Source organism: Phodopus roborovskii, unplaced genomic scaffold, assembly GCF_943737965.1.
Source record: "Phodopus roborovskii unplaced genomic scaffold, PHOROB, whole genome shotgun sequence".
NCBI lineage: Eukaryota > Metazoa > Chordata > Mammalia > Rodentia > Cricetidae > Phodopus > Phodopus roborovskii.
In genome coordinates this window covers 2,026,792-2,042,595 of record NW_026125711.1, presented here as the reverse complement: position 1 = coordinate 2,042,595, position 15,804 = coordinate 2,026,792, and the positions used below count along the sequence as shown (strand labels likewise).

The following is a 15,804-nucleotide window of genomic DNA, read 5'->3' as shown; positions in this document are numbered from 1 at the left end:
AGGGGTACTTGAGAGCATTAAATGCAATGGAGAAAGTCTAGGAGTTAGAACAATGCCTGGCCTATAGGAGGCTTAAATATGTCTGATATTATTAGTGTTACATTTCTACTATTACACCGTGGGCAAGACGTTCAGGATAAGCAGTTTGTTTTAAAGACAAAAGCCAAACCAAGATAGGCAATCTGCAAACAATGAAACCGAGTGGAGCATTGCTTTTTCCGAATGCAACTGACACGCCCAGCACTTGGGTTGGATCCGCCCAGACCTCATTAAATATGGCTGCAAGCATGGCTCCCTTATTGCGGTTGCGCATGTTGAAACTCCTCCCAGCATCTGCCTCTTGGCCGCGGTTTTCCCCGGGCTGGGCCGAAGAACCTAGAGAGGGGCCTTCGTGGCGCGCATGCGCACACACCATCTGGGCAGAGCTGCTACTCCGAGGCGCCTGTCACATGAGCCGCGCTCCCGCTCCGCTCCCCCTCCTCCCGGCTGGGCTGTGTGAATGAAGCTCTGCCGGCTACGTGGGGCGCTCGCTCTACTCGCTGTGTGCAACGCCAGAGCCGATCGAGCGTGCTGCCCACCGCCGGTGGCCACGGGCTCCGCCGCGCCGGACCTCGGTGACAGGTAAAGGCAAATGGGCTTCCCTTTCCCAACAGGTCCTTCCCCCGGCCGCCGGCCGCCAGCCCACCCCCATGTTCCCCCTGCTACAAGGAGCCAGCCAGAGCGCTCGCCTGCCACCACGGTCTCCGGAGCTGGCGTCCCCTGTCTGGCTGCCACTGAAGGAGGTGGACAGGCTGGTTCCAGCCAGTGTGGGACGGCATCTCCCCGGGAGCCCAACCCTGTTCTGTTCTCCAAGCAGGGTCGCCAGGCTGCCCGCAAGTTTCCTTGCCAAACGGCGCCAAGCCCGCCCAGCTTTGAAATCTGGGAGCTCGGCTGCCCGCGTCGCCTCTCCAGAGGACAGGGTTGGGGCGGCGTTCGCTGGGAAAGCGTGCAGCCGAGGCCGGGTTGTGCGCGCTCCTGCTTTGGATCCGCCACGGGTTTCGCGTGGGTCTTAGTGCAGTCCAGTCCAGACCGTCTGGGCAGAGAAGTTGGTGTGCATTTTCCTTCTTGCCGCCCAATGCGCATAGCTGCTGCTTCCCAGACATTGGAGCTCTGCGCTTCAGTGCCTTTCCCAGTAATGGAAAGAAAGCTTTAGTTTAACTTTGACGCACTTTTTTACCTTTATGAACGTTTCAGAACAGATCTGTTGCCTGGAATTGGACTTGAGTCCGTGTGATAATGTCAGTGGAAACTGGACCAAGTAAATGAGGGAAACCCCTAAGTTGAAGCATTAAAAACCAGCGAGAGGCCACTTTACACATACTCCATAAACGTATTAGTGATTTTTCTCGGGTTGAATTTCAGAGCTATTCAATTTCTCCTTGTCCCACAATGCGCTGATCAGTACTTAACTGTAAGCAAAATAGGAGAAGGGGAGAAAAGCCAAACTTAATAAACTGTGCCATGTTCCAGATAAGTCATTGGAACACTTTTTCCTGGTGAATTCATCCTTGGAGTCAAAGTTTCTTAAGCTCTCTTTTTCTTGGACTACAGGAGCCTTTCCTCATCCAAACCCGGTCTTTGTTGGCGTTTTGAGGACTGGCGTACACATGAACCTTTTTGTTCTTTACAGAAAAAGAGGTCAGTAAAGAGGGCCAACATGATTCTCAAAGTAGTATTAGTCTTCAGCGTTTGGGCTTTAGTTTTCCACCAGAGTTGCATAGGTTGGTTATGTAAAAGCGTTGGAAATAGAAATTCACCTTCGTGTTCACCAGGCCTAAAAGGTGAGGGTTTTTTTTTTTTTTTTTGTTGTTGTTGATTTTTGTTTTTTTTTTTTAAGATGCAGATTAGCTTTTATGCCCAAGGGAAAATAAATCATTAAAAAATTGTTTAAATGGACAAAGTTTAATATATTAAACTTCGAAACCAAACTAAAACCAGCAATCACACCCTTTACTTTTTCCTTCGATCCCTAGCCCCTTTCATATACTTGGAAACAGTACTGTTTTAAGACTGAATTTGAAGATTAAAAATTTAGTACTGTGTGTGTGTGGAGAGGGTGGGTGGTGCAGCTTTATGTAGTTAGTTCTTTCCATCATTTTCTTGGGTTCCAGGGATTGGACTCAGGCTTAGGTGGCAAGTTTTTTGTTGTTGTTATTGTTTTGTTTTTTGTTTTTGTTTCTAATGTGGTGGGCCTTCTCATCAGCCCCAAATTTAAACATTTAACACTGAGAGGTAGCTAAATTAATTTGATTGTACTTAAATCAATATCCTAGTTTTATATTTTTCTTTGTCCTTGATTCATTCCCTCATTATACAGACAGTATAATGTGTTCACTGTAGAAAATTTGCAAAGTGAGGAAAGTACAAAATAAAGAGGAGAGGAACACCCACATCCCAAAGGGTATTGGTGTTTTTTACTTTTTTGTTATGTTCCTTTTCTTTTTTTTTTTCCTATGCCAGATATATTTTAGAAATTTATTTGCAGAATTTGCCCTCTTTTCTATTGATTTCTTCATGTAACACTGAATACTTTAGGGACAGAGGAAGAATTCATTCACCAGAGTGTGGAGCTTTAAGATAGGAAACACACAATGGTTATCTCAACCAACCACTACCCATCCCTTGATGAGTGTCCAAGCCCATTTACTGAAGCCCCAGTGATTCAGACAGAATCCTAGAGCAGGGAGTGACAATATGAACTGATGTTGGAGCTCCGCTCTTTTGCCAGCAATACCCCGCTGCTTCGGAGGGGGAAGCTTAACACTGTTTGTGGATGCTGTCTTTGAAAGAGAGGTTTGGAGAGGGGCAGGAGGTCATCTTCAAGAATTTGAAATTCTTTGTTTTCAGATTTTCATTTTTCTGTTTACATTTTCAGGTTTGGGGCCTTAGAATCTTGCAGAAAGCAGAACTACACAGTTGCATTTCCATCTAGACCATCTTTAAGTCCCCCTTCAAAACTGGGGGCTCTGAGCCTGTGACCCCAGCGTGGGAGAAGATAGGTACAAGATGGCCATGTGGCAGGGTAAGAAATTAGCACTTATTCCTCTAACTGGTTTTTCCTCCCGCTGTCTTCCACCCCCACCCAACCCCCAGAGCCAGTGGCTGGCAGCCAGCTGTTTCTTTAATTTAACCCTTTCTTTGCAAGGACCATGCACATTCATTTAAGAGAAGCTGTTGTCAGCTAGAAGTTCAAATGATTTTCAAGTGGATGAGAGTGGGGAATTAGATGTTATGCCAGAAGCATTTAAAAGACCTTCCTTCACTTAAACATGTATTCCTGGGGATTAGGTGTGAGGAGATGGGTTTTTTCCCCTATTTGTGGTTTACATTTGTTTCTAGCAAATTTGTATTGTAAGATTCTCTCTTGTAAGGAGGGGAGACACACTTTGCTGCCTCTCAAGCTTCCTGTACTCAATGAAGACTTTCTTGGGGTCTTGGCAGTTGAAAAGACCCATTGAATGTTATGTTTATATTTTGGTGCTAGAAAGAAAATGCTCATTTTAATATTATCAAGCTGAGAATCAAGCTCAACAATGTTTGGGATGGTAAATTACATCTCTTTTTGTGAGTTTCTGTCACATGCAAAGTTATTATTTTTATTGTGGTTGGGCATTGCTCTCCAGGATGCTATCAGAATTTTCATCGGAATCTTATGATCACCACAGAAGAAATGTGTTTTTAAGAAACGATTGACAAAAACTATTGAACTGTATCTGTGACCCACAAAAGGTTCAGGGCCACTTACATGGAATAGAGTAAAATAGCTTCAATATTTATGAATATTCAAAAGCTAAATTTGTTTGTTTATTGAATTTAAAAAATGTTCTATTGTGTTTATGATTTAAAGCATGTACACGCACAAATGTAACAAACAGTTTTGATATACACAGATTGTCAGTTTAAAGACATTTTTGAAGTGGGATTTGGCTTGTATGCTGGCTTTGATGGGTATTTATCACAGTTTAGTGCCAATGAGATGGCTCAGTGAGTATAGATGCTTGCCACCAAGCTGGACAACTTGAGTTCTATCCCTGAGATCTACATGTTGGAAGGAGAGAACATACTCTCATAAATTGTCCTCTGACCTCCGTGTGTGTGTGTGTGTGTGTGTGTGTGAGTGTGTGAGTGTGTGCCCGTGCACACGTGTGCATGGGCGCGCAATTAAATCCTGACAAATTCTTTTCATTCAACAAGCAGAATAGAGATGGGAGTAAAGCACAGAAGCTTGGAGGGTTCCTCATGATCTGGAGGACAGACTTAGGAATAAACTGTGTTGCATTAAGTAAGTATTACCATAGGGAGAGGTGTAAAATGAGATGCAAGCCTAGAGAAAAAACATGGGGAACTTGAGGGTTTGAGCTGCTCTAAAAATGAGTAGGAGTTGGCCATATGGATACATGAGAGAATTGCATTCTAGCCAGACAGAGCAGCACTGTTCAGGAACTTCCAGCTTGCTTTGTTTGCCTGGTGTGAGATGAAGCAAGGAAGGTAGTTGGAGGCCAGAAAATAAAGAACCTTATATGTTCTAGGAAGGCTTTTTACACTTTATCCTGAATACAACGATTCTAAACAGGGAAGTAACACAAGCAGATTTTGTTTTAGAAAGATGACTTTGGCAGCAGTGCTTAGATGAGGTGTTGCTAGAGATAGTAAAAAGCCTGGACTAATTGAGGAGTTTTCTGAAATAGTGTAGTGGTTTAAGGGAAAGATAGTGAGGGTTTGAGAAGCAAGGGTAGTGAGGTTGGAAAGAATTCAGTGAGTTCCAGATTGTTTTGTGCCCAGACTTAACAAGAACCCAGGACTGACAACCAGCTTGGACATGGGAGTCAGCAGTGCCGTTCTCTAAGATGAGAAACATGAGATGTGGCTAAAGGGAATGATGGAAGCTAGTGCACTAAACTTTTGACCTGCTTAGTTCCTTTTGATTCCTTTGGGCTGTCAGATTGATGTTTCAAAGGCATTTTTTTTTTTTTTTTTTTTTTTTTTTTTGCAAATGTATAGAGCCGGGAGTTTGTGCAGGAAGGTATCTACATTTGTTCTTGGTGATGTGTATAAAGTTTGTAGTTTTCCTCTACATTTTTGCAGATGTCTTTAGTTTTTAATGATGTATTATCTCACAGTAAAATGCTGTAATTTTTTATGATTAACAATTATTAATAAATCAAATGCCATATTTTCTTAGTACCATATCTTATGAGTTTAGGCTCTGACATGTGATCTGCTTAACTTTACATCAACTGAAAACTCATGTTGTTGAAAGAAAAGGAGTCTACAGAATTTAGCATTTAGGATCACTGCACTTTATTGGCTGTTTTGGGCAACTTTTGAAGGAAATGGTAATTCCAGGTTAGCCACGTGAGTCTGGATTGAACTCCTGGTTTTGTCACTTGATAGCTGCAAGGCTTTGGGCAATTTATTTAAACCCTCTGTGACTCAATGTCCTCCTTTGCAAAATGAGAATGAGACTAGAATTTACTCTATAAGGTTGTGAAGATGAATTGAGTTATATGCAAAATAAAATACCTAAACGCAGTACTGTAGAAATGTGTGCCTATGTTATAATCATGAGACACTTAGAGTATCATTTTGTGTGTGAAAGTACTCATACTTTAGTAATAGCTACTACTACTACTACTATCACTTCTGTCGCTATTGTTTTACTTTAGTTTGGATGGGACGGGAACCCCATTCTGTAGAGGTAATTTCAGGTTGTGTTTGGAAGCCCTCCCATGTAATATTGTTTGTTTGGCTCTTCAAGTAGAGGTTTTGAGCTGAAGATATTCTTAGGAAACATGTAACTCTGTCCTAGAGTCCCAGAGTCCATGGTGCCCAAGGTCAGATGGTAACAGGACCTAGTGACAGGACTAAAACCCAATCTCTGGATTCTCTCTTCTATTGTTCTTTTCATGGGTTCATGGAAGAGGGACTTTGTGGGCCTGTCCTCAGCTCAAGGAAGCTTTTAAATTAGTTTCTGGAGGCAACTAGTTGGGAAAATTTAAGAGCTAAAAATATCAGATCTCTCTGGTTTCTTGGTCTATTGTTGTCTAGTCTTTCATAGAGCATCTGATCAGAATTCGTATATATCTTCAACATGGCCAGTATTATTATTTTGACCTAACTCAGTGGAGCCCTCTAATGCATAGTCTGGCTACTTTAAACAGAATGTGCATTAGTATTTCTGATGACTGAAGGTCAGCATTAAAAATATCAGGGGGTTTTGGTTTAATGATTATGAAAACACCAAAGAGAAGGCTAGCTGGTTTAAAGTTATAAGGAGGCTTGTGTTTGTTATTTATAACTAGTGTTTACTGAACTCAGGTTGTATCCTAGGCCCTATAGATGCAGTGGTCTAGGAAAACAGCTATAGACCTTGGCCTCCTGGAATTTCAATGGTAATACCTCAAATTAATAAAATAGTTTATCTAACAAATGTACTAAAGTAATTTGAGAAAGAATTACTCAAAAAATAAATTCAGGAGGATTAAAATAGTCTTTAATACCAAAGGAGGGAGGCTATCAAGATTTTTTTTTTTTTTGTGCTTTAAAACATATTTTTGCTTAGGTCTCATCCCCTCCCACCATTGGAATTCAGTCTTAAGACCCAGCATTTAAAAGAGCCTTGTGAGCTATTCTGATGTCTAATCTTGTTTGGGAACTGCTGCACTAAAGAATTAAAAGTTAAAAATATGGAATGACATAATCTCAAGGTAGATATTTATATTTGTAACAGCAAAGGTAGATTTAATAAAGAAAAATATTAATATCATTAATTATGTAACAGTTTAAAATTTTATACAAACCATAAATACAGTTAATGAGAAAACTAGGAAAAATTGCAGTATGGTTTATTGAGTTTAACATAGAAAGAAGAAAAAATGTGAATATTTTTCTAGAAAATTATGCAACGGATGGGGGAAAATACACAAAAAATAATACATGGGAGAAATTCAAATGGCCAATAAACTTGAAAAAAATGTACTATCTCAGTACTTGTGACTGAAAGGGGAATTAGAATGGCATGCAGTTTTCTCCAATATAATTTTGCGAAGATTAAAAAGAAATGGCAGAACTCAGAGTTGGTTAGAACATGAAAAAGCAGCTTTTCACACAGAGTCTAGTGAGAATGTCAGTGTAGAAATACTGTATTTTTGTTTTGTTTTGTTTTGTTTTCTTTTTTGAGAAAGGGTTTCTCTGTATTGCTTTGGAGCCTGTCCTGGAACTAGCTCTGTAGACCAGGCTGGCCTCTGCCTCCTGAGTGCTGGGATTAAAGGTGTACAACATTACCACCCAGCTTCAATGTAGAAATACATTAAGAATGTTCCAGTAGTTAATTTCCTTTGTTTCTGTTTTATTTATTAACTTCAAAATAGATTTATGATATAATGTTCCATGAGGAGAAAAGCAGATTTCAAATGAGTAATAGTTAAAAGTCTGTCCTGTTGTGTTTTTTAGTGTTTCTCAACTTTACCATCAGCAAAATATTGATAAGATAGTACTAAGTGTTCCAACTCCTGTGCTTATCAGGATCACCTTGAATTTCTTTAAAAAATTTTCAAATTAGGGTTGGAGAGATGGCAAAACAATTAAGAGCACTGGCTTGTCTTCCAGAGGACCTGCATTTGATTCCCAACACCCACATAGTGGCTTACAATCATGAGTAACTCCAGCCTCAGGGGATCTGACACCTGTTCGCATCCGAGGGCTCTACATGCATGTGGTGAACAGATGTACATACAGGCAAAATACCCATACACATAAAATATTAAAAAACTTAAAGTCTCATTCAGGGCAAATAAATCTGATTCTCTCCAGGTGTGGTGGTCAACACCTTTAATCCCAGGATTTGAGAGGCAGACATAGGCAGATCTCTATGAGTTCAAAGGCACCCTAGTCTCTGCCCAAGTGCCTTCCAGACCAGCCAAGGCCACATAGTAAATCTGTGTCTCAAAAAAAAAAAAAAAAAAAAAAAAAGCAAAAACGAAAAAAAACCAAACTAACTCTGGGAATGGGTAGATGAATTAGTATTTTTAAAGCTCCCTTAATGTGCAATCAAGTTTGGGGATCGCTAAGTAGTGGTTGAAGGAATTAAATGAGAAAAATAACTGTTTCTTATGTAGATTCAATGCATAAAATAAATAACTATTAGTAATATATTTGTCTGTGTGCATGCATGCATAACACCAATACAAATCTGAAAGGAAGGAAAGCCAGGCATGGTGGTACACTTGTATAATCCCAGCACTTGGGAGGTTGAGGCAGGAGGATTATCATAATTTCGAAGACAAGCCTGAGCTACAGAGTTACAACTATTTCTCATTTTTCTTTTTTTCCTTGGGTTTTTTTTTTTTTTTTTGAGATAAGGTTTCTCTGTATCTTGGGAATGAGACACTATTTCAAAACAACAAAAACAAACAACAATTGTCCAAAAGGATACATATAAAAATTTTCATATGTGTAGCTCATTAGTAGAATGTAAGTTTAGTGTATGCAAGATCCTAGGTTCTATCCCCAGTACTGCAAAACAATACTAAATAAAAGATATTGAGATGTACATGCCTGCAATTCTAGCACTCAGGAGGCTGAGGCTAGAGGATCAGAGTTTGAGGGTAGGCTGGGCTATAGTGTGAAACCCTGCCCCAAACCAAAATAGAAAAAACCCAAAAAACAAATGATAAATTGACTTTATTACGTGGTTACTTCTTAATTAAAAATCTTAATTTCTGAAGGAATTATACATACATATATACACCTTTTACCTTAACATATTTAGTACAAAAACTAGATATCATTTCAATACTGGGGGAATACAAATAAATTATGACAGGTCTATATATTATAGTATCTGTCCAGTAAGAAGGAAGGCTAATGGCTGAGTATTGTGAGACAGTCCTGTGATTTCAGTACTTGACTGGTTGAAACAGGAAGAATAAGAGGTGTTGGCCATCCTAAGCTACAAAGTAAGACCTGACTAAAAAATCAAGACTCATGCTCCAGTAAATGTTTTTGAGAGAATTGCTCCACAGTATTTAAAGTTGCTTTCTCCAAGTGGTAGAATATGCTTACATTTTTTATACATTAGTTTATTTTTCAAGTTTTGTACAACTGATGTGTATTACTTTGAAAAGTAGTGACTTGGAAAGGAGATAGAAAAGGATGCCTCTAACAAGTAGAACAGAATTTGAGTGTCTGGACAAGTGCTTCACTTATTATGTCCCCTCATACCTTTGAATAAGAAAAGAAATCAGGTATCAGAGAGTTTGATTAGAGCAGGCGTTTTGCTATTAGTACTTTCACAAGTACTGTTAAATTTTGGCTGTTTCTACAATTGATTCTAAATAAATTAAACCTTTTAGGGGCATGAAAGTGGAGACAAAGCAATTTGGGTAATAACATTGCATCTTATGAAAAGTAAGTCACTGTATATGACCAAGAAAGCAGAGAGAGAGAGATTATAATAAAATGCATCATTGCAATGATAGCTGAATCTGCTGGTTTTGAATACAAAGGAACTAGAAGTTTAGACCTTGTAGGTTTTTCTTTTCTTCCCCATCAGTGTATTTGTAAACACTCAAATGCTCCAGTGATTTGACTAACACATGGTAGGCCAAGATGGTGTGCTACAAAGCAGTTGATGAGTTGATTACAGAGGTTTGGTGTGAAGTCTGGATAGTCTGGCTTGCTAATTGGACCATTATTACCTAGAAAAATCCATCTGCTCCTGACTCTTGACCAAAATGTTAGCATCCCTTTGACTCTCAGTGAGAATCAGGTTTTTATAGCAGTAGCAAGGAAGCAGAATCCACCCCATTTCTCCCTCCATCTGGCACAGTGCCTCTCTGTGGCAAGTGCTGAAGAATTGAGTCCTTTGTCAATTAAAAAAAATATGAATAAGGCATACATATAATAGAAATAAATAAATAAAGGAATTTTTTCTCTCTCTGTCACTTCTACAACTCCCCAGAATGTTTGAAATGAATGGAGAACAAATTTTGGTGGCTAGTATTGAAGGAAAGGAAATTTTGTTATTCTAACTGTTCTTTTCCAAGCACACAACTGTGGAGGAAATCCAGGACTTGGTATCTGATATGACTGGGATTTGAACCCAGCTTTGCCATTGGTAACTAAAATTACCTCAACTCCAAAGGACTAAGTTCTCCCATTATGGGTCAAATATAGTCTTCGGACACAATTGGTAGGCTTATATCCTGTCTCTGTTACTGTTAGGTATTGCCTTTGGGCAAGTTATTTCATTTCATGCACCTCAACTTATTCACCTATAAAATGGGGTCAGTAAAAATAGCTACTAATTAGTGTATTATTGTAGCAGTTGTTAGAGGGATACTGGAAGGATTGAATGAGTTTATTTACATTTATAGACCACTCACCACCTCCTGAAAACTGATCAAAATTCACAAATGCTAGCCTTTACATTATAATATGCATACATACATGTGTGTATACACACACACACACACACACACACACACACACACACACACACTTCATATGAGTCTAGATGTGATTAAGTTAACCATGGAATCATTGGTAGCTCTGGCATAAAAAAACTAAAGTAAGTTATTGAAGGGGCATTCTTAATCTGGAAAGTGATCTTACATGTGATCTGTTTCAAATGTTTAATCTTGCAAAGGAAGAAGTTGAGACATAGTGAGACAGTCTAGGCTACACATCTGTTACATGGTACCTAGAGCCAGACCCAGACCCTGATAATGGCTCTTTTTTGGTCTACTTGTCTACTTATCCCTATTGTATTGTGTTGCCTGCCTTTGGAGCTCTGCTAATTTTGTGTGTATGTGTTGGAGGGGGTGGGTACTGGGGATTGAGTCTAGGGCCTTAGACCTGCTGTGCGAGCACTCTACTTCTGAGTTATATCTCCAGATTTTCCTTTACTTTCTAATTTTGAGGCAAGATTAAGTTGCTCAGGCAGCCTTGAACTTTTGGTTTTCCTTCCTGGGCTTCCTGAGTAGTTGGGATTTCAGGCATGCACCCACCACCAAGCTGGGCTAGCTGCTCAATGTTTATCTTTCCTTACTGTGCCTTTTTGTTACTGGTAAGCGTGTCACTTTAGTTTTGGAAAAAAATCCCTTTCACCGAGGTTTTTGGGATTTGTTTTTTTCACTATGCTAGCATTTTTTTTTTTTATTTAGATAAGTTGAGGTTCTTAGGTTTTAACCAGAATTATGATTCAGAGCTTCCTGTTTCATGTAATGCTTTCTGTGTGTCATGGGTAGGGGGAGGCAGGACTTGAGAGTTTCACTATTGGTAGCAACAAATGGCACATTCTTCTTCCTACCTTCTGTTAATACCCCAGATATTTATATACCTGTGGTAAGACTAAAGAATCTATTGAGTAGTTAATAATCTTTGTCGTGGTCATATTTTGATGCTTTTCAACTCAAAATTGACTGACATTAAGTGGCATTTTATTGTATTTATTTAGGATTTTTGTCCTGACCATGAGAACTAGAGCAACACAGAGACAGAGTGTAGGATATCAGAAAGTAATCCAAGGTAGAGACCATCCAGTAGAAGTAAAATAGTTACTACAGGTATGTGAAATACTTTGTACATTGAGTTCTTTCTTTTAGCCATCAGCCTTCCATACATACCTGTCCTTTGCTGAAACCAGCCTTTTGATTCTGTCCTGTAGTGTGTAGTGTATAGATTCTGTTGGGTGTGTTCTGCACTCTAGTGTGTAGCCCTAAAGGTCATTGGCTGTATTTACCTAGTACTTCTGTTAATAAGACAGAGAGCATTTAGGACTGGTACCATCCATGAAAGGTGGTGCTCACAGAATCATTCTTTAATGAGTAATAGCTGTATCATCCAGCTCTTAAATGATGGATTTTTTTATATCCTAAAATTTAGACAGTGGATTCAGACTAGATGAAAAACTCAAGGCCCCTGGCAACACCACCCATAATTATCACTAACACCAGGAATGCTACATAATGGTGTGATACAATGTATTTCCCACTCGCCCATAATTAGGTTAAAGTCATTAGCAAAGGAGACATATTTTGAATATGTAAGAACTTAATACATAAATTTACTTATGGCATGAGATGATCTAATTTAGAGATTTTGCTAATGTTAGAATAAGATTTCCTAGTGATGATAAATGTTGGAGGCATCACTGTATGGAATGTAATGAATTACATGAGGGAATAACCTTGTTTACTATTTCATGTTTTAAAAAGAATAACTTCTCTCATTTAATTATGGTGGCACTCTGGTAGAAAGGCCAAACAGCAATTACTTCATGAAGGAGAAATAGGGAACGAGATATTGAACATAATAATAGTAAAGTACAGACCATGTATCATTTAATGTTCTTTGAACAGTTTACAAACCAAGTGTCTTAGTTGTGGCAGGTACACCCTGCTGTGATTTGCCTTGCCCTCATCCAAATGTAAATTTAGAGAGTACTTTAGGAAGTTCAGACCTGTGGGTTGACTTAAAAGTCTCCCTCTGTGCACAGCTGGGAACAGAATAAATTGTTAGACTCCATTGGCTTGGAAGTCATTCTGAAAATGTAGACTATGAATACCTTTTTAAAAAGGAACTTCATGAATATCACTTATATGATGTTGGCTATCTCATTATTGTCATCATTTGGCACTGTCTGCTGTCTGTGATAAACCTTGTAGTCCTTCCACTATTTTCTCTTTGGTCTGATTTAACCCATGGGCCACCTGTGACTTTTTGAGCTCAGGCTCCTCCTGCCATAGTCTCCTCGGAATTGGGATTACAGGCCTGTGGCACCATGCCCAGCTCATTAACACCAGTTTTAATATCCATTTCTAGAGGCAAGATATATTAATTATGGTATGTATACACTTTGGGAAGCTGTTCATGTTATTAAAAGGAGTGAAGTATATAGGAGTGAAGAATATCTATAGATAGCAATAGGGAATGATACCCAAGATGTATTTTGTTTTTTAGAGAGAGGGTTTCATGTAGTCCAGGGTGACCTTGAATTCACTTTGTAGCCAAGGCTGGCCTAGAACTCCTAATCTTCATACTTCAGCCTCCCAAATGAAGGGATTTCAAGTGTGGGAAACCAAGCCTGGCTTATGATACATTTTAAGTAGGGAAGAAAAGATGCAGATGCTGTGAATTATAGGATCCCATTTGTACAACTAAAAGAGGGGGCATATAGTGAAATAGACATGAATTTGTAAGTATCCCCTTCCATTCCTTTCAATACCTTCCTCCCATCTCTTGTGCTTGGGAATGGAACCCAGAGCCTTGCACATGCTAGATAAGCACAGTACCACTGAGCTACGCACACCTCCAGTCCTGTAAGTTTGTATATATATGAATATGCATATGCTTAGAAAATATGTACAATGGTGCAGAAGAAACAGTTCTAAGGTTACTTTGGTGAGTAGAGGTGACAGTTTTCTGTTTTCACTTGACATGTATTTACTGATTGACTTAACAACATTCTGATCTATAATATCTCTAAATAGCAAAGTTTGCATGAAAACTGGACCTTACTGGATTCTTTCCTTAATTCTGTTAATCTATACTAAGAAAAGAAATGTGATATAATGGTTGTGGTGGGAGATCAGTGTGAAACGAAGTAGGCCAAGTCCCAAAAGTAATGGCCCCCAGAAAAGCCGCCAAGAAATCACTGTAGCTAGATAGATTATGGGAGATGTTTGCTTTAAAAAGTAAGAATAGATTAAGTTAAATTGTTTTTTAATTAGCTTTTAAAAGTGAAATAATTTCCAGATACGATGGTGCATACCATTAATCACAGCACACAGGAGGTGGAGGTAGGCGGATCTCTGTGAGTTTGAGGCCAGCCTGGTCTACAGAGTGAGTTCCACGAGAGCCAAGATAGCACAGAAACATTGTCTCAAAAAAAGGGGAGGGGAGAAAAAAATAATTGTAGTTTTATCATTAGTTTGATTTCTGGGTGTTTAAATATGTAACTAACATAGTAAATGTATTCCAGATAAAAGTTAAAAGTTGAATGTGCCAATGTCTGGAATAGTAGCTGTTGTTCCTGTTCAATTTTAATATTGTCCATGAACTTTAAGTTAACATTTCTTGAACCTTTTGCTTAAGGACCTGAGATGAAATGTAAGTTTAAACTTATGTTTGAAGTAGAGAATATGAAGGTTGCCTAATGTTTGCCTTGTATGATTTAGATTGAATCTTCAAATATTTCAGGGCTTTTAGTTGGCCCATATGCCTCAAAAGGAGGACTTCCGGCCTGTGATACAAGAAGTTGAAGGGATGTCTATCTAAATGTCCCTTTGATGTGGCTCATCCTTTGCTGAGTTGTGGGTAGTCAGAGACAGGAATGACTATCGTGTGCTAAGTGCCCCTAATTCTCTACCTGTAACATTAACCACGAGATGAACAATAAAAAACAAACTTTAATGGACTGATTAAGAAGCAGGACATGCTCTAGCATATTGAGGAAACTGCTGTGCAATAGGCAGGTGTTAGATACTCCAGTGATGGGTTTAACAGTTGTTGAAAAAGATCATGATCAAGTCACTTGAGGCCTTAGGTGGGAATAGAAAGCCCAGAAACACAGAGTGCAATGTTTGCTAGGTGTGGTGATACATCTAGATTATAATCCTAGCATTTAGGAGGTAGGAGGATCATGAGTTCAAGGTCCATCCTTAGCTATACAGCACGTTTGAGGCAGTCTGGGGTTCATGATAGCCTGTCTTAAAACACCAATAAAACAAGTGTGTAATTTTTGAGAGGTTTTTCTAGGGGAATAAGAACTTAAGGTGCTTTCTAAAAGTGGTTTGGGGTTGAACCTGAGCCTAGACCTAGAGTTTATGAATAGTGAACAAGGATAGGGAGATTCTCATCTTTCCTGGTGATTATAGAAGCTTTTGTTCCTAGCTTAGACCAGGCATGAAGGAGGGAGGAATTAGGAGAAGAAAACCGACATCTTAGAGGGATACAAGGGAAAACCTGAGCTGCAAGTAGGCTGGACTTTGGTGCTAAAAACCTGTACGTGGCTGCCCTGGGTAACAGATTGCTTATATTTCCCACACCACAGTAAAATATTTTGATTTGGTGGGATCCAAGAAAGAGGAGTCATACAGACCCCCTGAATATAGGTGTCTGCTAGAAGGCCTGGACAGTCTAAGGGGCCTCTGACAGTAGAACCAGTATGCATTCCTGATGCACAAAAGGACTTTGGGAGCACATTCCCCATGGAGGGATACTGCCTTAACCTAGAGACAGGAGGGAGGGCCGAGTCCCTACTCCAAATGACTTGACAGATTTTGTTGATCTCTCCTGTGGAGTGAGTGGGGGGGAATGGGTTATGAGGGTGGTGGTGGGGGGCATGAGAGGAAGGGAGGGAGGGAGAGGGAACTGGGATTGATATGTAAAATAAAAAAAGAAAGAGGAATCATAATTAATAATAATAATGGAGTCAAGAAATGATAATCATAATAAAAACAACTATCATTTATTGAGTTCTTACAGTGTGTAAGTTAAAGTGCTTCCTGTGGATTATCTTTAATCTTTACAATAAATGTTTAAGGGTCAGGAAGTAGGACATAGAGTGGTTGAGTTTTATTTTGAAATTGGAACTGGTGGAGCATGGGTCCACAGCAGCTTCATTATGGAGCTTATGCTTTCAGTTATTTTGTATTCCTAGAAGCACAGTGCCCAAAACCCTGTTTCTACTAAAGTCCTCTTGTTGTGTTCTTTTGTTTATGGATGTGAGCAGAAATGAAGAACACCTTTAACAGCTGAGCC

At 39.3% G+C, this 15,804-nt stretch overlaps 1 protein-coding gene across 4 annotated transcripts in view; it reads left to right on the top strand.

Annotated features, from left to right (window-relative positions):
- Positions 1-475: 475 nt before the first annotated feature.
- The window catches only part of Clcn5 (chloride voltage-gated channel 5), a 156,064-nt gene continuing 140,735 nt past the window's right edge, over positions 476-15,804 (top strand). Inside the window, exons 1-3 of one of the 4 annotated variants that reach the window (XM_051178520.1) lie at positions 505-621; positions 1,591-1,677; positions 2,915-3,061. In XM_051178520.1, the coding sequence (XP_051034477.1) occupies positions 3,046-3,061 (16 nt within the window). In that variant the 5' untranslated portion in view covers positions 505-621; positions 1,591-1,677; positions 2,915-3,045. Of the gene's footprint in view, positions 622-765; positions 783-1,464; positions 1,678-2,914; positions 3,062-15,804 lie in introns of those variants that run through there. The other 3 variants (XM_051178522.1, XM_051178518.1, XM_051178521.1) reach the window with 3 other exon arrangements.